The sequence below is a fragment of the Polyodon spathula genome, chromosome 23 (assembly GCF_017654505.1).
Source record: "Polyodon spathula isolate WHYD16114869_AA chromosome 23, ASM1765450v1, whole genome shotgun sequence".
NCBI lineage: Eukaryota > Metazoa > Chordata > Actinopteri > Acipenseriformes > Polyodontidae > Polyodon > Polyodon spathula.
This window is the reverse complement of record NC_054556.1, coordinates 6611628-6627809: the sequence shown is the minus strand read 5'-3', so window position 1 is coordinate 6627809 and position 16182 is coordinate 6611628. Positions and strand designations below refer to the sequence as shown.

The 16182-nt window shown below is 35.9% G+C and overlaps 1 protein-coding gene across 10 annotated transcripts in view; it reads left to right on the top strand.

The window, feature by feature from the left end:
* Nucleotides 1-16182, top strand: part of LOC121298347 (membrane-associated guanylate kinase, WW and PDZ domain-containing protein 1-like) — a 135438-nt gene that overhangs the window by 84974 nt on the left and 34282 nt on the right. For all 10 annotated transcript variants that reach the window (XM_041225444.1, XM_041225450.1, XM_041225445.1 and 7 more), the window contains exons 3-4: nt 12156-12275; nt 15383-15589. In XM_041225444.1, coding sequence (XP_041081378.1) covers nt 12156-12275; nt 15383-15589 — 327 coding nt within the window. The remainder of the gene's footprint in view (nt 1-12155; nt 12276-15382; nt 15590-16182) is intronic.

Here is a 16182-nt window from a genome sequence, read left to right as displayed (position 1 = left end):
GGAATCCAACATTTAGAGACAATTTTCAGTTTTCTTGAACATTGCTTTGATACTCCTTATGTTTTGTTTTGTATATCATTTTCAAGTATTTACAGAAACGTATACGACGTAAAACATTGTCAATTATGAGAAAAACCTAGTTTCCAGCAAGTGTACTCAAACTTTTGACTGGTACTGTATGTGTGTGTGTGTGTGTGTGTGTGTGTGTCTATCTATCTATCTATCTATCTATCTATCTATCTATCTATCTATCTATCTATCTATCTATCTGTGTGTGTGTGTGTGTGTGTGTGTGTGTATATATATATATATATATATATATATATATATATATATATATATATATATATATATATATATATATATATAATTGCTATACCCATATGCCACGATGTCTATACCCTGTGCCTACAGAAAACAAGGGGCCGGGGGGATACTGTGGTTAAAGCCATGGAGTTGGTGTTGCCCTGAACTGAAAATATATAGACTGGAAAATACTGAAATTTTAGACCTCTGTTGAAGATAGTCTGGAGGGATTAACCCTTTCATGGGACAGATGGTTTTCTGCCTGTGTTCTGGTGCAGACTCGCTGTTCGTCGGCTGTATGCAGATAGACAGATTTTGCCCTGTGATAAATTTTATATGGTTTCCAGACCTTTCTGTACATAACAAGGGGATATTTGAATCTACATGTAAACCATCTGTAAAACTGAACTAGCTGTTAGTGACTCAACCATGGTTTTATGAATTATTTTCTCACTGTACCATTGTAAAGCTATTTAGCGTTTTATTTTTTTTAATTTGTTTTTTGAAAATCTACATTGCTTTGTAGAAAATGTGTAAAGCAGCAACGTTTTTCAACATTTTTAAATTGGCTGTCGGCTTGTCTCTTCACTTGCAAAACTTCAATGTAAAGAAGTTAGTGGGTTTAATTTCACAATTGAAAAAAATGAGTACTGTCTTCACCTTTAATTGATAAAAAAAAAACATTATGGTACTATCAGCTCATACATAAGAACATTCAGAACTTCGGGGGTTAAGTGTGGCAGATGTTTGGGAGAACAATCATTTGTAAGACAATGTATTGTTGTACTTTCTAGACTAGAGTCTGCAGAGCATGGAAAGTTTCAAAATGTTAGCTTACTGCATGTCTGATTTTAACTCTGTACTGTCCAGACTGGCAGATTTAAAGACATGTATTAAATTAGCTAAGAGCAGTGCAGGTTGTAGTTGCCTGAAAGTTTCTGTGTGCTAATCTGTCCAATCAACATGTATTGCAACCTGTCAAAATGTGTATTTTGGCCACAAATTCTGATATGTGATTGCAGATTATTTGCATAAAAAAAAAAAAAAAAAAAAAACATTAAAAAAAACTATATTGATGTGATCAGATTTTGTGAAGGATTCGTATTTGAATCTCACCAACATGTTTTTCACACACATGAACAATGTTATTCACCTTTTTTTATTATTTTTTTTTAAATGCAATTTAAAATATAGAAAGGAAAATTGGTAACCAGTAAATAAAAAATAAATAAATGAAAATATGGCTGCAGCCTACCATACCTTTTAAGGGGAGGAAAGCTGTGACTACTCCTCTCTGTTCTGAGGATTGGAGGAAGGAACTCATTTGCCCTGAAACATTGTAAGAGGAAGATATTTGCAGTGTTACTTTGATTGGCTGTGATTTTACCTAATATAAGCACGTTCTTCCCTCCTGTCATGTGGACTGTTTCATTTGTACAACGTAATGCAGTAAGCATGAGTACCACACAGGAATTTATTGGATCATTTAATTGGAATGGCTTGGGGTCATCTGTTGACCTTATTCAAGCCTATAGTCTAGATCCGAATTAACCTTTTATGTGACATGTTGTCATTTTGGAAGGAGTTACACTTCCTAATTGTAAAAAAAGTAGATATATCGACCAGCTGACTCATTCCAAGACTCTACATCCCGTTGTGGAATGCCGTGGTGAATACATCACAGGTTTTTTTTTTTTTTTTTTTAAACTGTATTTCAATTGTGCCATCTGTACTAATAGAGCTCAATGCCATGGAATAATTAATTACCTGTGGGTATTTAATGCCTGTTCACTCATTTGGCTGTAGACCTAAATTTAACTCTGATAATAGATTTATTTTTCTTTTAAACCAGATTCCGGCTTACAAACACAGTTCGTCGTCACGTTTGTCTATTTCTAGCTCCAGAATTCTGCCACGATAACAAACGTCTAGTGCATACAAAACCCTTATCTGCCACCCACATGCTTGGGGTTGTGATATATAAATCCTGTGAAATAAGTGTTGTCCCAGTGGTCTTGTTTGCCTCTCACTGCATTACAGAGGCTATACATATCCAAAAGTTTGTTGTTTTTTGGTGGGAGAAATGGAAAGCTTGTCTGCTTGAAGAACATGCATCTGTAGCTAATGGCAACTGTATTTGCATAAGGTAAGGAGACATTAGAGCTGCTTTGTCTGAGCCAAACCTCTTTCATAGTGATACAGCATTGAGCATTCAGAAAACGTTGAGTGGTGCAAGCAGTCTGAATTGCACTGCATATCCTGTGGATCACAGGCATGAAATATTAAATCTTCCATTGCAGATAACATTTTCCTCCTTATTTTCTGGAAAGAAAAAAATGCACGTTGCTTAGAATCCAAATCTTTTGTATGTAGCGGTTTTGATAAATATACACAGCTGCTTTGCAAACATGTTATCATAGCAGCCGCTTCCCTGATTAAAATTGCCCAGTGAGTCATTTTACCCTGCAATCATTTTCATCTATTTGTAGCACTTTGACTTGTTAGGTCTTATGTGCCTGATTACTACAGTTTGATACTTAAATTCAGTGTACTAGATCCTGCATTGTGGAAATGTAAAGATTAACATTGACAGATTGTATCATTACATCAGCTGACCCCCTCAGTCTTTGGTTAGACATCGCAGACATCTCTTCAAGTATGTATTAGACGTTGCACTAAACAGAATGCAGTTGGTCTGCTTGGAGTTGAGTCCGTTGATGCTCTGTTTTCATAGGTAGGCTGACATCCTTACACATCCACCAAAGCACCACTATCAGAGTGCCCTGTAGTAATAATTGAATTTTTTTTCCAGCTATTTAACTCTATTAATCATATTCACTGAGATTCTAGATATTGTGCCACCTCATTCAACATTTCCCTCCACTTCATATTTCATATGTAGTTAAATAATATTGTACCACCGTCTGTTGTTCAAAATCATATTTCATCCACGTAATTGCCATTTTAAACCTCCAATCCTACCCCTGTCCATAGTTTACCCTGTGTACCCTGAACTGTGGTGGAAAAAAAAAAAATAAGGGTTAGGTTTTGAGAATTCCTCATGGGATGTGCTTTTGGCATCATAGTGCTACTGTATAGGGTAACCTTCCAAAACATTTAATTAAACAGCCTGTTCTTAATCAAGCCACTTCAGATTACAGAACTACCGCTGGCACTGCACTGAGTCTGTATTGTTTATGTATTTAAAACTAGATACAGTTGCTAAATTCTCCTTCCTTCCAGAAATATGTAAAATGGCTTATGATGATGCACCAACCCAATGGTTGTTTTATAATGCATGATCACAATGGTCAATGTAAGAACTGTGCTGAAAAAAAAAAAGAAGATTTGGTGTCCTGACAAGGTAACGATCACTGCAAGTGTAATTTCAAAGTCGAAGTTATCAATGGATGACCTTCAGTATATCGGGTTTCAAGAACTTTTTGCAACACTGCGATCTTCCCCGGCCCCTTTTGGAAAGCTAGCCATGTTGACAGACTGATAGGTTGATGAAAACGTATTAAAAGTATCCCTTGTTGTCATTGTGCAATGCACGTCACTTGAAGGATGATGTCCAACGAGTTTGAAATGAGAGATAATGTCACCAGCCACATTAAAGGTCAACATTGCACGTTATAGTGAGGTCAGTATGAATAATTTCTAGTTAAATAACGCCTTTGCAGTCAGGATCTAGTAAATTGTCAAAACATAGTGCTGTGTTGGTGGTAGGATTTGAACAAGACAGTTTTATATTGTGTAATGAAACTGGAGTCTGCTTGATCCTTCACCCTGACATAACACATGTGGCAGGCTCATCAGCAAGGTGTCACTGCACGACATTGGTTTTCTTTTAAACCAGTAGGGAAGTTGTACACTACTATCTGTGCACAATGTAATACCCTTTGTGTTTGTTTGAGGATTAATTATATAATATGTTTTACATTATCCCACACACACACACACACTCATACCAGTACAGTCTGCCCCCATTTATTCAACCTAAAAAACACACTCGCAGTGCCCTTGTCTCTTATTTTCAATGTAGGTCACAGCTGAAATTCAAACCTAGAACCTCAGGGACTTCAGTCTTTAGCTCCTTCATTTTAAGAACAAAGCAGAAATCATCTTCTTTGCTAATGTTGCTATAAATAGAAGTCCCCAAAAGGTTTAGATAAAAACTGTGTATTTCATTGAATTTCAAAGTATGTGGATTGCATTGGTGCAAAAGAAATATTAAGCTTTTTTTTTTTTTTTGAAGGGGGTATATAATGTTGTAAGGACCAAACGAAGTTTCATCCAAATAGTGTCCATGAAAAGCTCATCTAATCACGTACAAGTTAGTTCCATAAAAAAAATAGAGAGAGAGAGAGAGAGAGAGAGAGAGAGAGAGAGAGAGAGAGAGAGAGAGATGTGATCAGATTGTGTGTGTGTGTGTGTGTGGAAAAAGGCCATAAGGTGTCAGTATTGTAAATGTAGGTCACCATGGCCTCAAATGTGATCAGGTGTACAGGATATTTATACCGTTCCCAGTTTGCCACTGTTTTCCAAAAGTGTAGACAGTCTTGTTAAAAACATACTATACACATTTATACTTTAGAGATTGTTGTTAAGACCATAACTCTAAAAGAAAATAAAAAAAGAAATAAGGCTGTGCAGTGATATCTGTAATGTTAACTGTGTGGGTGCATGAGAAGGAATTGATTTAGTTATCCAGTTAGCTTACAGAGACTTTTATCTACTTTTATCTTGTTAAATTCAGTAGCACCTAAAATAGGGTATAGAAAGGTAAAGATTAAAGATAGGAGCTAGAGTACCCTGTGTGCAGGTAGCAACCGAACTCAAGGCAATTGGACTAAATGGATCTATTGTTGTTTGTGTTTGTGTAACATGACTTTCAAGGTTAAAATCTCATTCTAAAAGGGGAAATTATATTTTAAAAACATTTAGGGTGTACTGCATATTAGCACAGCAGATGAGTTAAAAAAAAAAAAAACACTCTGAGGAATAACTCCCTTTTTGCCATCTCTATAAAAAGAAATGCTTTGGTAATCCAGGCCTGGAAGATATTGCTGTCGCACACTGAAAGAAAAAGAATCCAAAATACGTGTACACATATACTGAAGACCTACACCCTGTAATTTAATTCTAATAAATGCTGCGCAGGTCTCAATTGATAAATGCCTTTTGGTGAGATTGTACCTCCGGAGCTTGGTTTTTGCAGCAGTGGTTCGAATGATCTCTGCATAGCCCGGGCTCGCCCGGTTGATGTTGATTTATTCTGATACTGTGCTGCTCTTTTTGGAAAAGAGAAGCTGCTCCCTTAATACAAGCAGAAGAACACAACGGAATCCATTAGATACACAGGGCACATCTAGGACACTGCATCCGAATTCTGCGATCTAACAAAACAGCGCAGGGATTTCAGGAGTCTGGTTTAGGGTTGAAAGTAGTGTGTGTTTGGAAAAGAGGTTTTAAATGCCTATTAGGTGATTTTATTTTTTGCTCAGGATAATGGAGCGGCCGTTGCACGCTCTCTCTCTCTCTCCCCTCTCTCTCTCTCTCTCATCCTAGCCATTTGGCTGCTGCGCTCAATATTTAGTTGGCAGCAGCTGACGATTGATGTCGAGGCTGGGAGCACACAGCTGCTGATTCGATGATTAGTGTTTCATCTTCTAACCTTTGGAGCATTACAAGAATATTCGTGCACCTCATCACGCTTAGTTGCATTTGTTACAGCGGTTACCCCTCATAAGCAGTAGAATCGGTTTTATAGTTATATGGTGGTATCTTATTGTATAGTCCAACAGTTCATTTATTCTTGCAGAGTTTAGGAATATATCTGTATAGAACCAATACAATACTATATGGTTCTGAAACTGGCTCTTTCAGAGTGCAATGCAGTGTCATTGAAAAGGAAGCCATACAGTACTCCTCTGTTCTGCAGAGGATGTGTTTTATTTTAAACATTGTCTGTTTTTGCTGCTCACAGAATAGTGTCACATGTGGGTTAATTACCACACAACTAAGAAACTTCTGACAGCTTCATCGTATAATTAATTCACATTGTACATTAATGGGAATGAGAGTTGTTACTATAGATATTCTCCGGGGACCAATCAGGTTTCTTGTGTTATGGCTGAAGTACATGTGAGGGGGGGTAGTAACTCGGATTTATTTTCATAAACATGCACACCTACTCTAATATGCATTAAGAGTAATGCTGTTTTTCCAAAGTTAAAATGCCATAATCAATACTAGATGGTATTGTGAACTACTAGGCAATCTATTGTTTATATAAAAAATAATTTGCAGTGTAATAAAATATAGTTTATCTTGAGGCAAACAGTGCAGAGTTTTACACATTTGATTGTTGAAGTAATATGCATTTGAACTAAACTGGACTTTTTAATAAAAACTGCAAAATTGATATTATGGGGCCTATTCTCATACAAACATACGGACAGTGGAGCTAAGACTCAAACTGAACAACTCATTCAGTCTGCTCTAATTTTTAACCCAGCAAATTAGAACACATCATTTAATTTTACCTTTTGTTCATCAGATGTGCAAATTCTACTGGTGTATTAAAATGCTGTGCTTGTCGTTTGCCAAAGAAATGTGTGATTTCCAACAAACACGTTTGAAGTCTGTGCAAAGAAAACCTCAAAGTTTCTAAAGCACAGGAGACCTATCAAGTGAATTGCCCAGTTCAAGACGTATGTTCCAAAATAGAACAGCCACGTGTGTTGTTTTAATGGGCTGTTGGTCTTGACTCAGAACATCAATTTTAGAGAGTTAGAGTTTCTCCTATGAAACACACTGCTAAATACAATGGTGGCTCCATCATACACTTCAAGATCTGATATTCTTCATACAAGGTTGAGTAAATGATGCTTTCTAAAATGCCAAATATATTCTTAAAATTAATTTCATCCAGTGATACTGATTTTGATTCAGTTCAACTAAAAAAAAAAAAATTTTATTGTCACCTAATTAGTGAGTTACTAACATAATACAACATAGTAATGAACTTGTAGTAATTAAGCTGTACTTCTTACCACAATTCAAAATGAATCCCTTCATTCGACACATTTAATTGTTTATCAATATAAAATAACTGGGCTGTGATGTTTATTGGCAGAACTGATATCAAGTCCATGTGCAGTAAATGACTCTAAGCCTTGTTCACAGATTGTATCGTGCTGCTTATTCATCATAACGTTATTTTTGGAAGAAGCTATTTCCTTAGGTGTCAGACTGGAAGGAGGGTGATTTAGATAAGGGCTCTGTTGGAAACCTGACATCTTTTCCAGTCATTAATGATTGTGATTTAGAGTCCTGACTTCTCTGATTATTGTTTCAGTTCAAGGTTATACACCACAGATGCGTTGCCAACTGAATAAGGGTCCATTTGTTTATTTATTGGCACATTACTAGATTGTTAGAGTATGGTCCTAATCACTCCAGCGGAGGCAGTAAGTTATATCATAGGGCAGTTAGTACTTAAAAACAACTTTAATTTCCACAAAAGCTTCCATTATTCATGCAAGTTTATAACCAATTATGACTATCAATGATTCCTACATGTGTTAGTAAATCCTAAGAAATATAATACAGATTGCAACTGCAGGAATTTCCTAAAACAGCCTCTACGGAGGAAGGGTCAAGACAGCAGGGTAAACTAATTCAGTGTAACACTTGATCTCAGGTTAACAAGAGGACATCGATCTTAACCTTGACAAGATGTTATGATGCTTCACTATTCCGCTGACGGATTAACATCTGTTACAGATCGGCAATTATTTAGGAAGGCTATCAGAAAGGAAAAAAAACAGGATTCTTGCCAGCAGATGTTTGCAGAGAAATGTGTCATGCATTCATAGTTTTTTTTTTTTTTTTTTTTAACTCTTATTTTGCAAACGGCTGCTTATCACATTCTAGATATTAATTCATAGCACTTATCCATCTAGAAAGTGGTAAGCATCACAGAAAGTGGCAACATATTTCCCATTAAGAAACGTGTAGTGGATAAGCATTGGGTTTGACTCAATGATCTAAAAAGTACAAATAAAAACACAGATGAATTAGTCTAAATAAAGACCTTCAATTTATTCTGGCCTATCTGATTGCATGGTTGTCAGAATACAGAGATACAGTATCTTCCAGTTGGAGATCTTGGTAGTTTCACTCAAGGATGTATCTTTGTTTTGACTGATATTAGACATTTGAGTGTTTCTTGGGAATACTTTTATCTTTCATGTTACTAATATTTTGATGTACTGATGTTGAGTTCAATTGTAAGTTCAACTGTGCTTATGTAACCCAAATGTCTGTTTTTCCAACATTTATATGAATCTTTTTTTCTTTTTTTACAGCGATTTTTTTGGTCTGTGTGTCTGCCTTTGACATTGGCTAGTTTCCTAATATGTTAAGAAGCTTGGATTTATGTTGAATTGGTCCTCTCAGTCAGGGGAGCTTGTATGACTTTACAAATCCACCGCCACTACAATTACAACTACTAATATATTAAAAACTATTTAAACTTGCAACTTCATATTGTCAGACTTGGATGCCATGTTAGGGCTGCCATATTGGGTCAAAGTTCCAATTTAGATGGTTAATGCAGTAGAAATAAACCATTTCACTGCCACATGTTTTCAGACTCTTACATTGCCCTTTGATTGTTCACAAAAACTCGCATTTTTAGTTCTAGTAATATCTGGACATTATCAACCTTACTTCATTAATTAACTATTTAAATGTGTGCGTTCCTTAATGTTTTCTGATTTTTTTTTTACATTTAAAAAAAAATTTTAATTCATTTTTTTTAAAATGTTGTGTGTATGCTGTATCCTAATGTGCAGTATATAACGTGTATAATGTACCTCTTATATACTACACATGCCACAGTATGCTTGATGGAATAAGTTAAGCATGCTATGAACCAGTTTGTAACACAGCCTGAAGACAGCAAGCATATATTTTTTTAAAGAGTGCATGTTATACTGTGGAAATGGTGGTCCTCTCCTCATCCCATTTTGGATATTTAGCTCAAGGTGGATACATCTCAAAATAGAAGGGTTTATAACATTGAAAATTCAAATCTATTTCACCCAGTCTAATGTTATGCTGACATATCTACTGTAGTAACAACAGATTATTTTCTGAGGGATTATCGTGCGTGACTCATGCCATGGAATATAGGGTGTGCTGAAGTATGGATGAGTTTCTGTCTTTGTACCAATTAAGAGGCCTGTAAATCCTTCTGCTCTGTCTGATCATAATACTCATTCACACCTTGCATCAGAACAGATGATTGTTCTGATGGAGACATTGCGCAAGATGCAGAGTATAGTTTTCTGTGAACAATTTCAGGCAGCATTATATTTCATGACTTATCCAAAGTGTAACCCCTTCCGTTGGTTCCAGTTTTTCTAACCTATTCATGATGGCATTTTCAGGTTCACGAATTCCCTGAATCACAATCACTTTCATTTCAGCATGCAGGAGTTATTTTTTTTTTGTTTTTATAGAGATTATTGTAGCCAAACAATGTGTCATCTGGCCCCTGTAGTTGTTTGATAGATAGACTGAAAGTTGTCCAAATTTGCACTACATTTCTTGCCATGTAACCTAAGCAGATCTCTAAGCAGAAGGAATATGGATGTCATCTTTTATGTTAAGTCTGTCTACCTTTTAAGTGAAAAGCGAGTTATGGTGCAACAATGTCACAGATCCATTGTTCAGTGTTCAATCATGTGCATACATCGTGAACTTTAGAGACTAACTCTGGAACAGAAGGATGTTCAGAAGTTTTAAGGGATTTTATTAAACTATTATAGCCGCCCATACACAAACACAAACCTTCCTGAATCTCTGGACCTCAAACTGAGACCTGACAAGCATTGTGCAGGTATATAAGAACCGCAAGCTCCTATAAAAAGTTGTACACTATTATATACTGTGTTAAATATATGGTGCTCCAAGAGAAAGGTTACTGTTCTCCATTTCAAAACAAATTAGGTGCTTTCCATCTTTCTAATAGAAAATAAGATCTTTCAAATTCCAACACATTATAAACAAAGCTTCTATGCTACTCACCAATAGAAGATGAGACATTTGGAGAACGATTAAGAAACACTGACCAAGTACTGTGGAGAACAGGACAGAGTAACACATTCAAATACAATACTTTGTTTACTAGGCATCTAGTAATCAATGCATAAGTATTAAAAAGACATCACAAAAACATTACAATTAAACATAATTATACTTCTAGTTCTCTCATTTAAAATAATTGTCTGTTTTTATTGCTACTGTAATAGATTTCTGTATTTAAAACATGAATGTTATCACATGACAAGGACGTGAGGCCAGAGAAGGAAAATGATACAAAGTAATTCTGAACCTGAAGAATAATACATTAGTTTGGTAAACTCTTTTGTTTACTAACCATATTAAGTTGCTCTGTAAGCACAATTGTATAATCTGACCTGGTCGATTCAGAACAACTAATGCACAGGGAAACCACTGACCAACCATTATTGTTAAAGGTGTCTTGAAACAGTTCCCATAAAATACTAATTAACAGGGACAGGGTAGTCCCTTAAACTGCTTGTGAATCTGGTGCTTCTCTCTCTAATTGTATAAGATTAACATTGCTTTTTTTTTTTTTTTTTTTTTTTAATCCATTGTAAAAGTAATTTACAATACGCTAAAGTAAAATGGCACAATAATTTTGTAGAAATAATGCAGTTTCTGCATAGACCATTGTTAAAAAGGGTTGTAAGAAAAGCATGTGCACGTTAACAAAAAGGGACATATGGCTATAGACACAAAGATACCCTTTAATTTATGAAACTTGGTAAACAAAATCTGTCTGCCTTCGTATGGTGCACACGTAGTGTGAGACGCATCTAAATTCATAGTTAGCGTGGCTTGTAATCATTGTTTGTGTCCCAGATGGTTTATGAAAACATTTTGCAACGCCATCTGCCAGGCGTGTGTCCAGCCGTCCGCATGTCACTTCAAGAGCAGAAAGGACTGGGCTCTCATTGAACAGCCCACAGCCAACAATCACTCAGGTCCTGGGCTTTCTTCTAAATGAGCGACTTTCCCACAAAAAAGGTTACATAGGTTCTGTCATGATCAATCCTCGTGTCTTTTGTTAAGATTTCGTTTGTGCAGGCTCACAGTTCAGCGTTTTAAAAGACACGCTTCCTCCACAGGCATTGTTTACTGTCGTGAGAGATTTGGATTTAGTTTAAAAAACTCAGTATCTTTATTGTTAAGTGGGATGTTTCTATAACATTACAACATTTTACTAGGATTTAATAAAGCACATGTTTTTTAAATCAATATGTGAAATAAGCTGAATTGTGTATGAGAGAGTGAGTGTGCATGGAATTTCCAGTGATCTTGTTGACCAGTGAATGGACGGAACCATTTTATATATTTCTAAGTGCATCCGAATCGTAATTGAAGCTAGTCATTGTACTCTTACTATGGTAATTTACAGCGAATAAACCTGGCAGGCCCAGGCGTGGTCTCTGAATCCACATTTTATGTGAAATGTGTCTTTCAATGGGGGAAAAAAAACACACACATCTTTTACTGTACAGTGCTGGTCTTGTGGTGTTTGTAAATTTAAATTTAAATGTAAAGGATGAAGAGATAATACATGAGAATATTCTAGCAAGTTTCCTATAATATTATGGTATTGCTTAGTTGAAGTAAAATATATTCTAGTCATCTTTATGTAAAACAACAACATGACCACATACTCTGCTTGGTAGTTTCATAACATAGCAATTTATTAGTACCACTAACATTCTTTTTTTTTTTTTCAGGCACAACCCGCGCCCCTAGAGACGGAGAAGTCCCAGGTGTAGATTACAACTTCCTCACGGTGCAGGAATTTTTTAACTTTGAACAGAGTGGAACTCTTCTTGAAATTGGAACATATGAAGGTAAATCTTTCAGCCTCAATTTTGGCCAGCGCACTGCAAACCAAACAATACATTTCTCTATTCTCTAACATTCAATTTTATTTATATGTAACCCGATCATAGAATTGATTTTTTTATGTGAACCAACCAAAATAAGTTATCCTGTCCACGCTCTAACCTCATGTTAACTCTCAGTTCTAATTTAGCTCGCATACAAATTTCACTGGTGTTTTAACTTTGGTCTACAGAGAGCATGCTAGCAGTTTCACCAATTAGCTAGAACTGAAGGGCCAGTACACTTTCTGCTGACTGTCAGAAATGTTTCTGCAGTCCTTGTGTAACCATTGCCTAATTACTGCCACATTTCTCTTTTCCAACATACTCCCTGGAGCCTCTACCACTTGAAACAGCCATTCTTTACAATATCAACCCCTTGCTTCTGTGCATGACAGGTGATTGTCACATTAGACACTGTTTACATGCAATGTGCATATATCCTGTCCATTGGCTCTGTTAACTGGGGAATGGTTAGGCAAAGAGCACTTAAGGAAAATGAAGAAGGGGTTTTATTTGAGAGTTACTGTAGCTTATGCCTACATATACTATACAATATCTATATATTAAAAGGCAAACAACTTCAGAAGCTACAGTAACTCTGAGGTCTTAATGCTCACATTAAACATGCCATTTTCCACAAAAGTAACATTCTAGGTACATGTTTATTACATTATTTCATAGTTCAGCATTGTGAGTGTGTTGTCAGCTTTCTTTAATTTTTTTTTTTACTAGCTGTCATTGAAACCTGGCCAAAATGTCACACTCTGTGGTCCTTCTGAGGTTTTGAGACATAGTATCATATTCGATAATATTCAGGCTCAAAAACCCAAACTGTGCTAGAATCTGTGTTCACCAGGACTTATAATCACATAGCTCAGGAAATGTCAGTGATTGGAAGTCATGTCAGCCTGTAATGGAATGTAACATTATCAGTGTTTATGACATGTTATGATTAATCACCAAAAAACCACATAAAAGTAAAACTCTGCAGCATTCAGCTTCTGTAGTAATCATGTACAGTTGTGGTCAAAGACACATAGTGCGTAGTTTACACATAGATGTTGTAGTTTAGAATTGCTTGATACAATAATTAACTACATAATTTAATTTAATACATAGTTTTGTCCAATTTCTGCATATCAGCAATTTATTTATTATTAATGAATTGTCTTTTCTTGACAGGGACTTGTGAGTGGTTTATTTTGATGGCTGTAGGGGATTTGATGTTCAGTCAGTATGCAGTATGCAGTATTTAGCATACTGACTTTTCTAAATGTTTTCTAACTGGTGATGCACTTCCATAACTTGTCTAAAATTCCATGCCTAGTGCCATTTAGAAACCCTTTTCAGGTTTTCTTCATCTATTTGTCAGGTTTATTATTTAATTATATTTTGGTTTAAAAAAAAATAAAATAAAAACAAAACATCGCCTTTTCACCTTTTGCAAAAATTGCACTTTTCAAGTTGTGTCCTGCAAGAAAACAAACACAGGAACACAATTGGTGATCAAATGTAAAACTGATGACTACAGGGGTCAGTGTTAAATAAAAGTATTGCTTGTAGCCTCTAGACAACAAACACCATCTTTATAAAACAAAAACACCCCAGTTTGAACGATGTCGTCTCTCAGACAGACCTAAGATTGGATGAACCTGAAGACTGAGCGATCCTTTCACTCTCCCTGGAGATTACGTTCAGGGTAGGGTCAAGGTTCATTTCCCTAGATCAAAATGAAAATGCTAAGATCTGAGCATCCCAATAAATCCCAGTAAATATTATTCAGTTACACTAAAAAAGAAAGAAAAAAGAAAAAAAAAAAAAAACTTCCTGGATGACTTTCTAAAATAACATTGACCACATACAGCTTACCAAAAATTTATATAAGAAATATATTAAAAAATGGCAATCGTGTCTAGTACCTCTGGTTTATTCAGGTCCTCCTGACTAGACTTGTTGCCTTTAATTTCATTATCTGCTTCACTCTCTACTTTGTGGGAGTATTCAATGATGACATTCCCCAAATAAAAGCTGGTTACAGAGAAGCAACTGCAAATCAACTGGCAATCTCTAATATGTAAGCCATTAACCTATGAAAATACTTCAGTCTCTATGTCAGACTTTAATTTTTTGGCCTGGCTGAATCAAATTGGTTCACTGGGATTATATGGGATGTGTGTGTAAATCTCTCTGGGGGAGAAAAACAGCCCATTGTGTTTCTTCAGATTTAGCAAGTTAATACTCAGTCACCTAACAATAGAGGACTTGCCAGCACTAAATAGGAGGGTTTGCAGATCTGAAGTTTATGCATTTTGTTAATGCAACTAATCTTTTTATTTACTGGATTGCCATTAGCTTACATGAAAAATAGAGCAATGCCACTAAATACAGCACTTCATCTCAAAATGTCAACAACAGCTAGCAAATATAAATTCTAATGGTTTGCTTTTCAGTGTGAAATTGGTGTGGGTTTTTATTTGACAGCTCTGAATGTGGACCTCATTTTCTTCTGGTTTATACATTTTCATATTTCCAGACTGGAAGGATATTTAACAATCTACTTGTGTTTGAAGTAACGTCTTGAAAATATTCTGATTTTATTCCCCTTGGAATTAGTTATTATATTAGAGATCCTGTTTTTATTAGGTTTGCCAGTAACAAAGATATATCTTATGATCGAAGAATTGTTTATTTTTAGGTAGATTTTATTCTTCAGTGTATACAGTACACACATATAATTGAGATTGTTGGTTGAGGTAACAGAGACAAGACATGTCAGTAATTGAAATTCAAATGTAATGAGGTAAAGTTTCGCTATTCAGTGCATGGGCCATTGTTTCAGTATCGCATGCTTGCTGTACCTAAACAATAGGCCTTATCTTGCTAAGTGGTATTTTCAAGATGAAGAACAATCATTTGAAAAAAGAAATCTTTGGAATCAAATGCTTGTTACTTCCACTATTAAATACATTAGCAAGCAAAGGCAGTCTCTCCCTCTGCATACAAAGACCCGGTGATTATAAAACTTGTGTCCCCATTTTTTTTAAACATGCTAATGTTCTCTTGTCGCCTAGGTAACTATTATGGAACACCCAAGCCTCCCAGCCAGCCCCTCAGTGGGAAAGTGATTACCAGTGATGCTTTGCAAGACAGCCAGCCTGGATCACAGCACTCAACCCCCAAACGAACGAAGTCTTACAATGATATGCAAAATGCTGGTCTAGTCCACACAGAGAATGAAGATGATGAAGAAGTCCTTGAAATGAACAGCAGCTTCACAGGTAAACTAGCTGTTAAAACAGCATTTTTTATGCCATTTGTCACTGTCCTTTGTATAAATGTAGTCTGAGTTGTGTAACTTGAGTCATGCTGCCCACGGGGCCCTCAAGAAAAAAAAAAGGATGTTACCATTGGCTCTCCTGGTGAATGAACATTTTAAATAAGATAAACTAAGTGGGGCAAGATATAGATTAAATAAGAAGCAAACCAAATCTTACCCAGTGTGTAAGGTAGTTAATGTCAGAACTGTATTGTATGGATTATGAAACCTTTAAACACTAGGCCACAGTAGTATATTTAGTATTTGGTAATCATTTGGAAGGAGTCTAATGTCTCTTTTTGAACTGAGGATCAGTAGTCACTGTCCAATTCCCATTGTATTGGATTGCATTGCAACTGGCACATTGGTAAACTACCCTATGCATGTAAAATCACAGTTTGTAGTTATCCCAAGGTAGGAATACGGTGCCTGCATATTGGCTTGTCTGTGAATAAATAGAGGTGTTGTCAGTCTAGCACCTTTCATTAGCATCTAATTTGTCAGAAAAAAGAAGAGATGGATCACTGTTGTAATCTGTGCAACAAAACCTGAGAG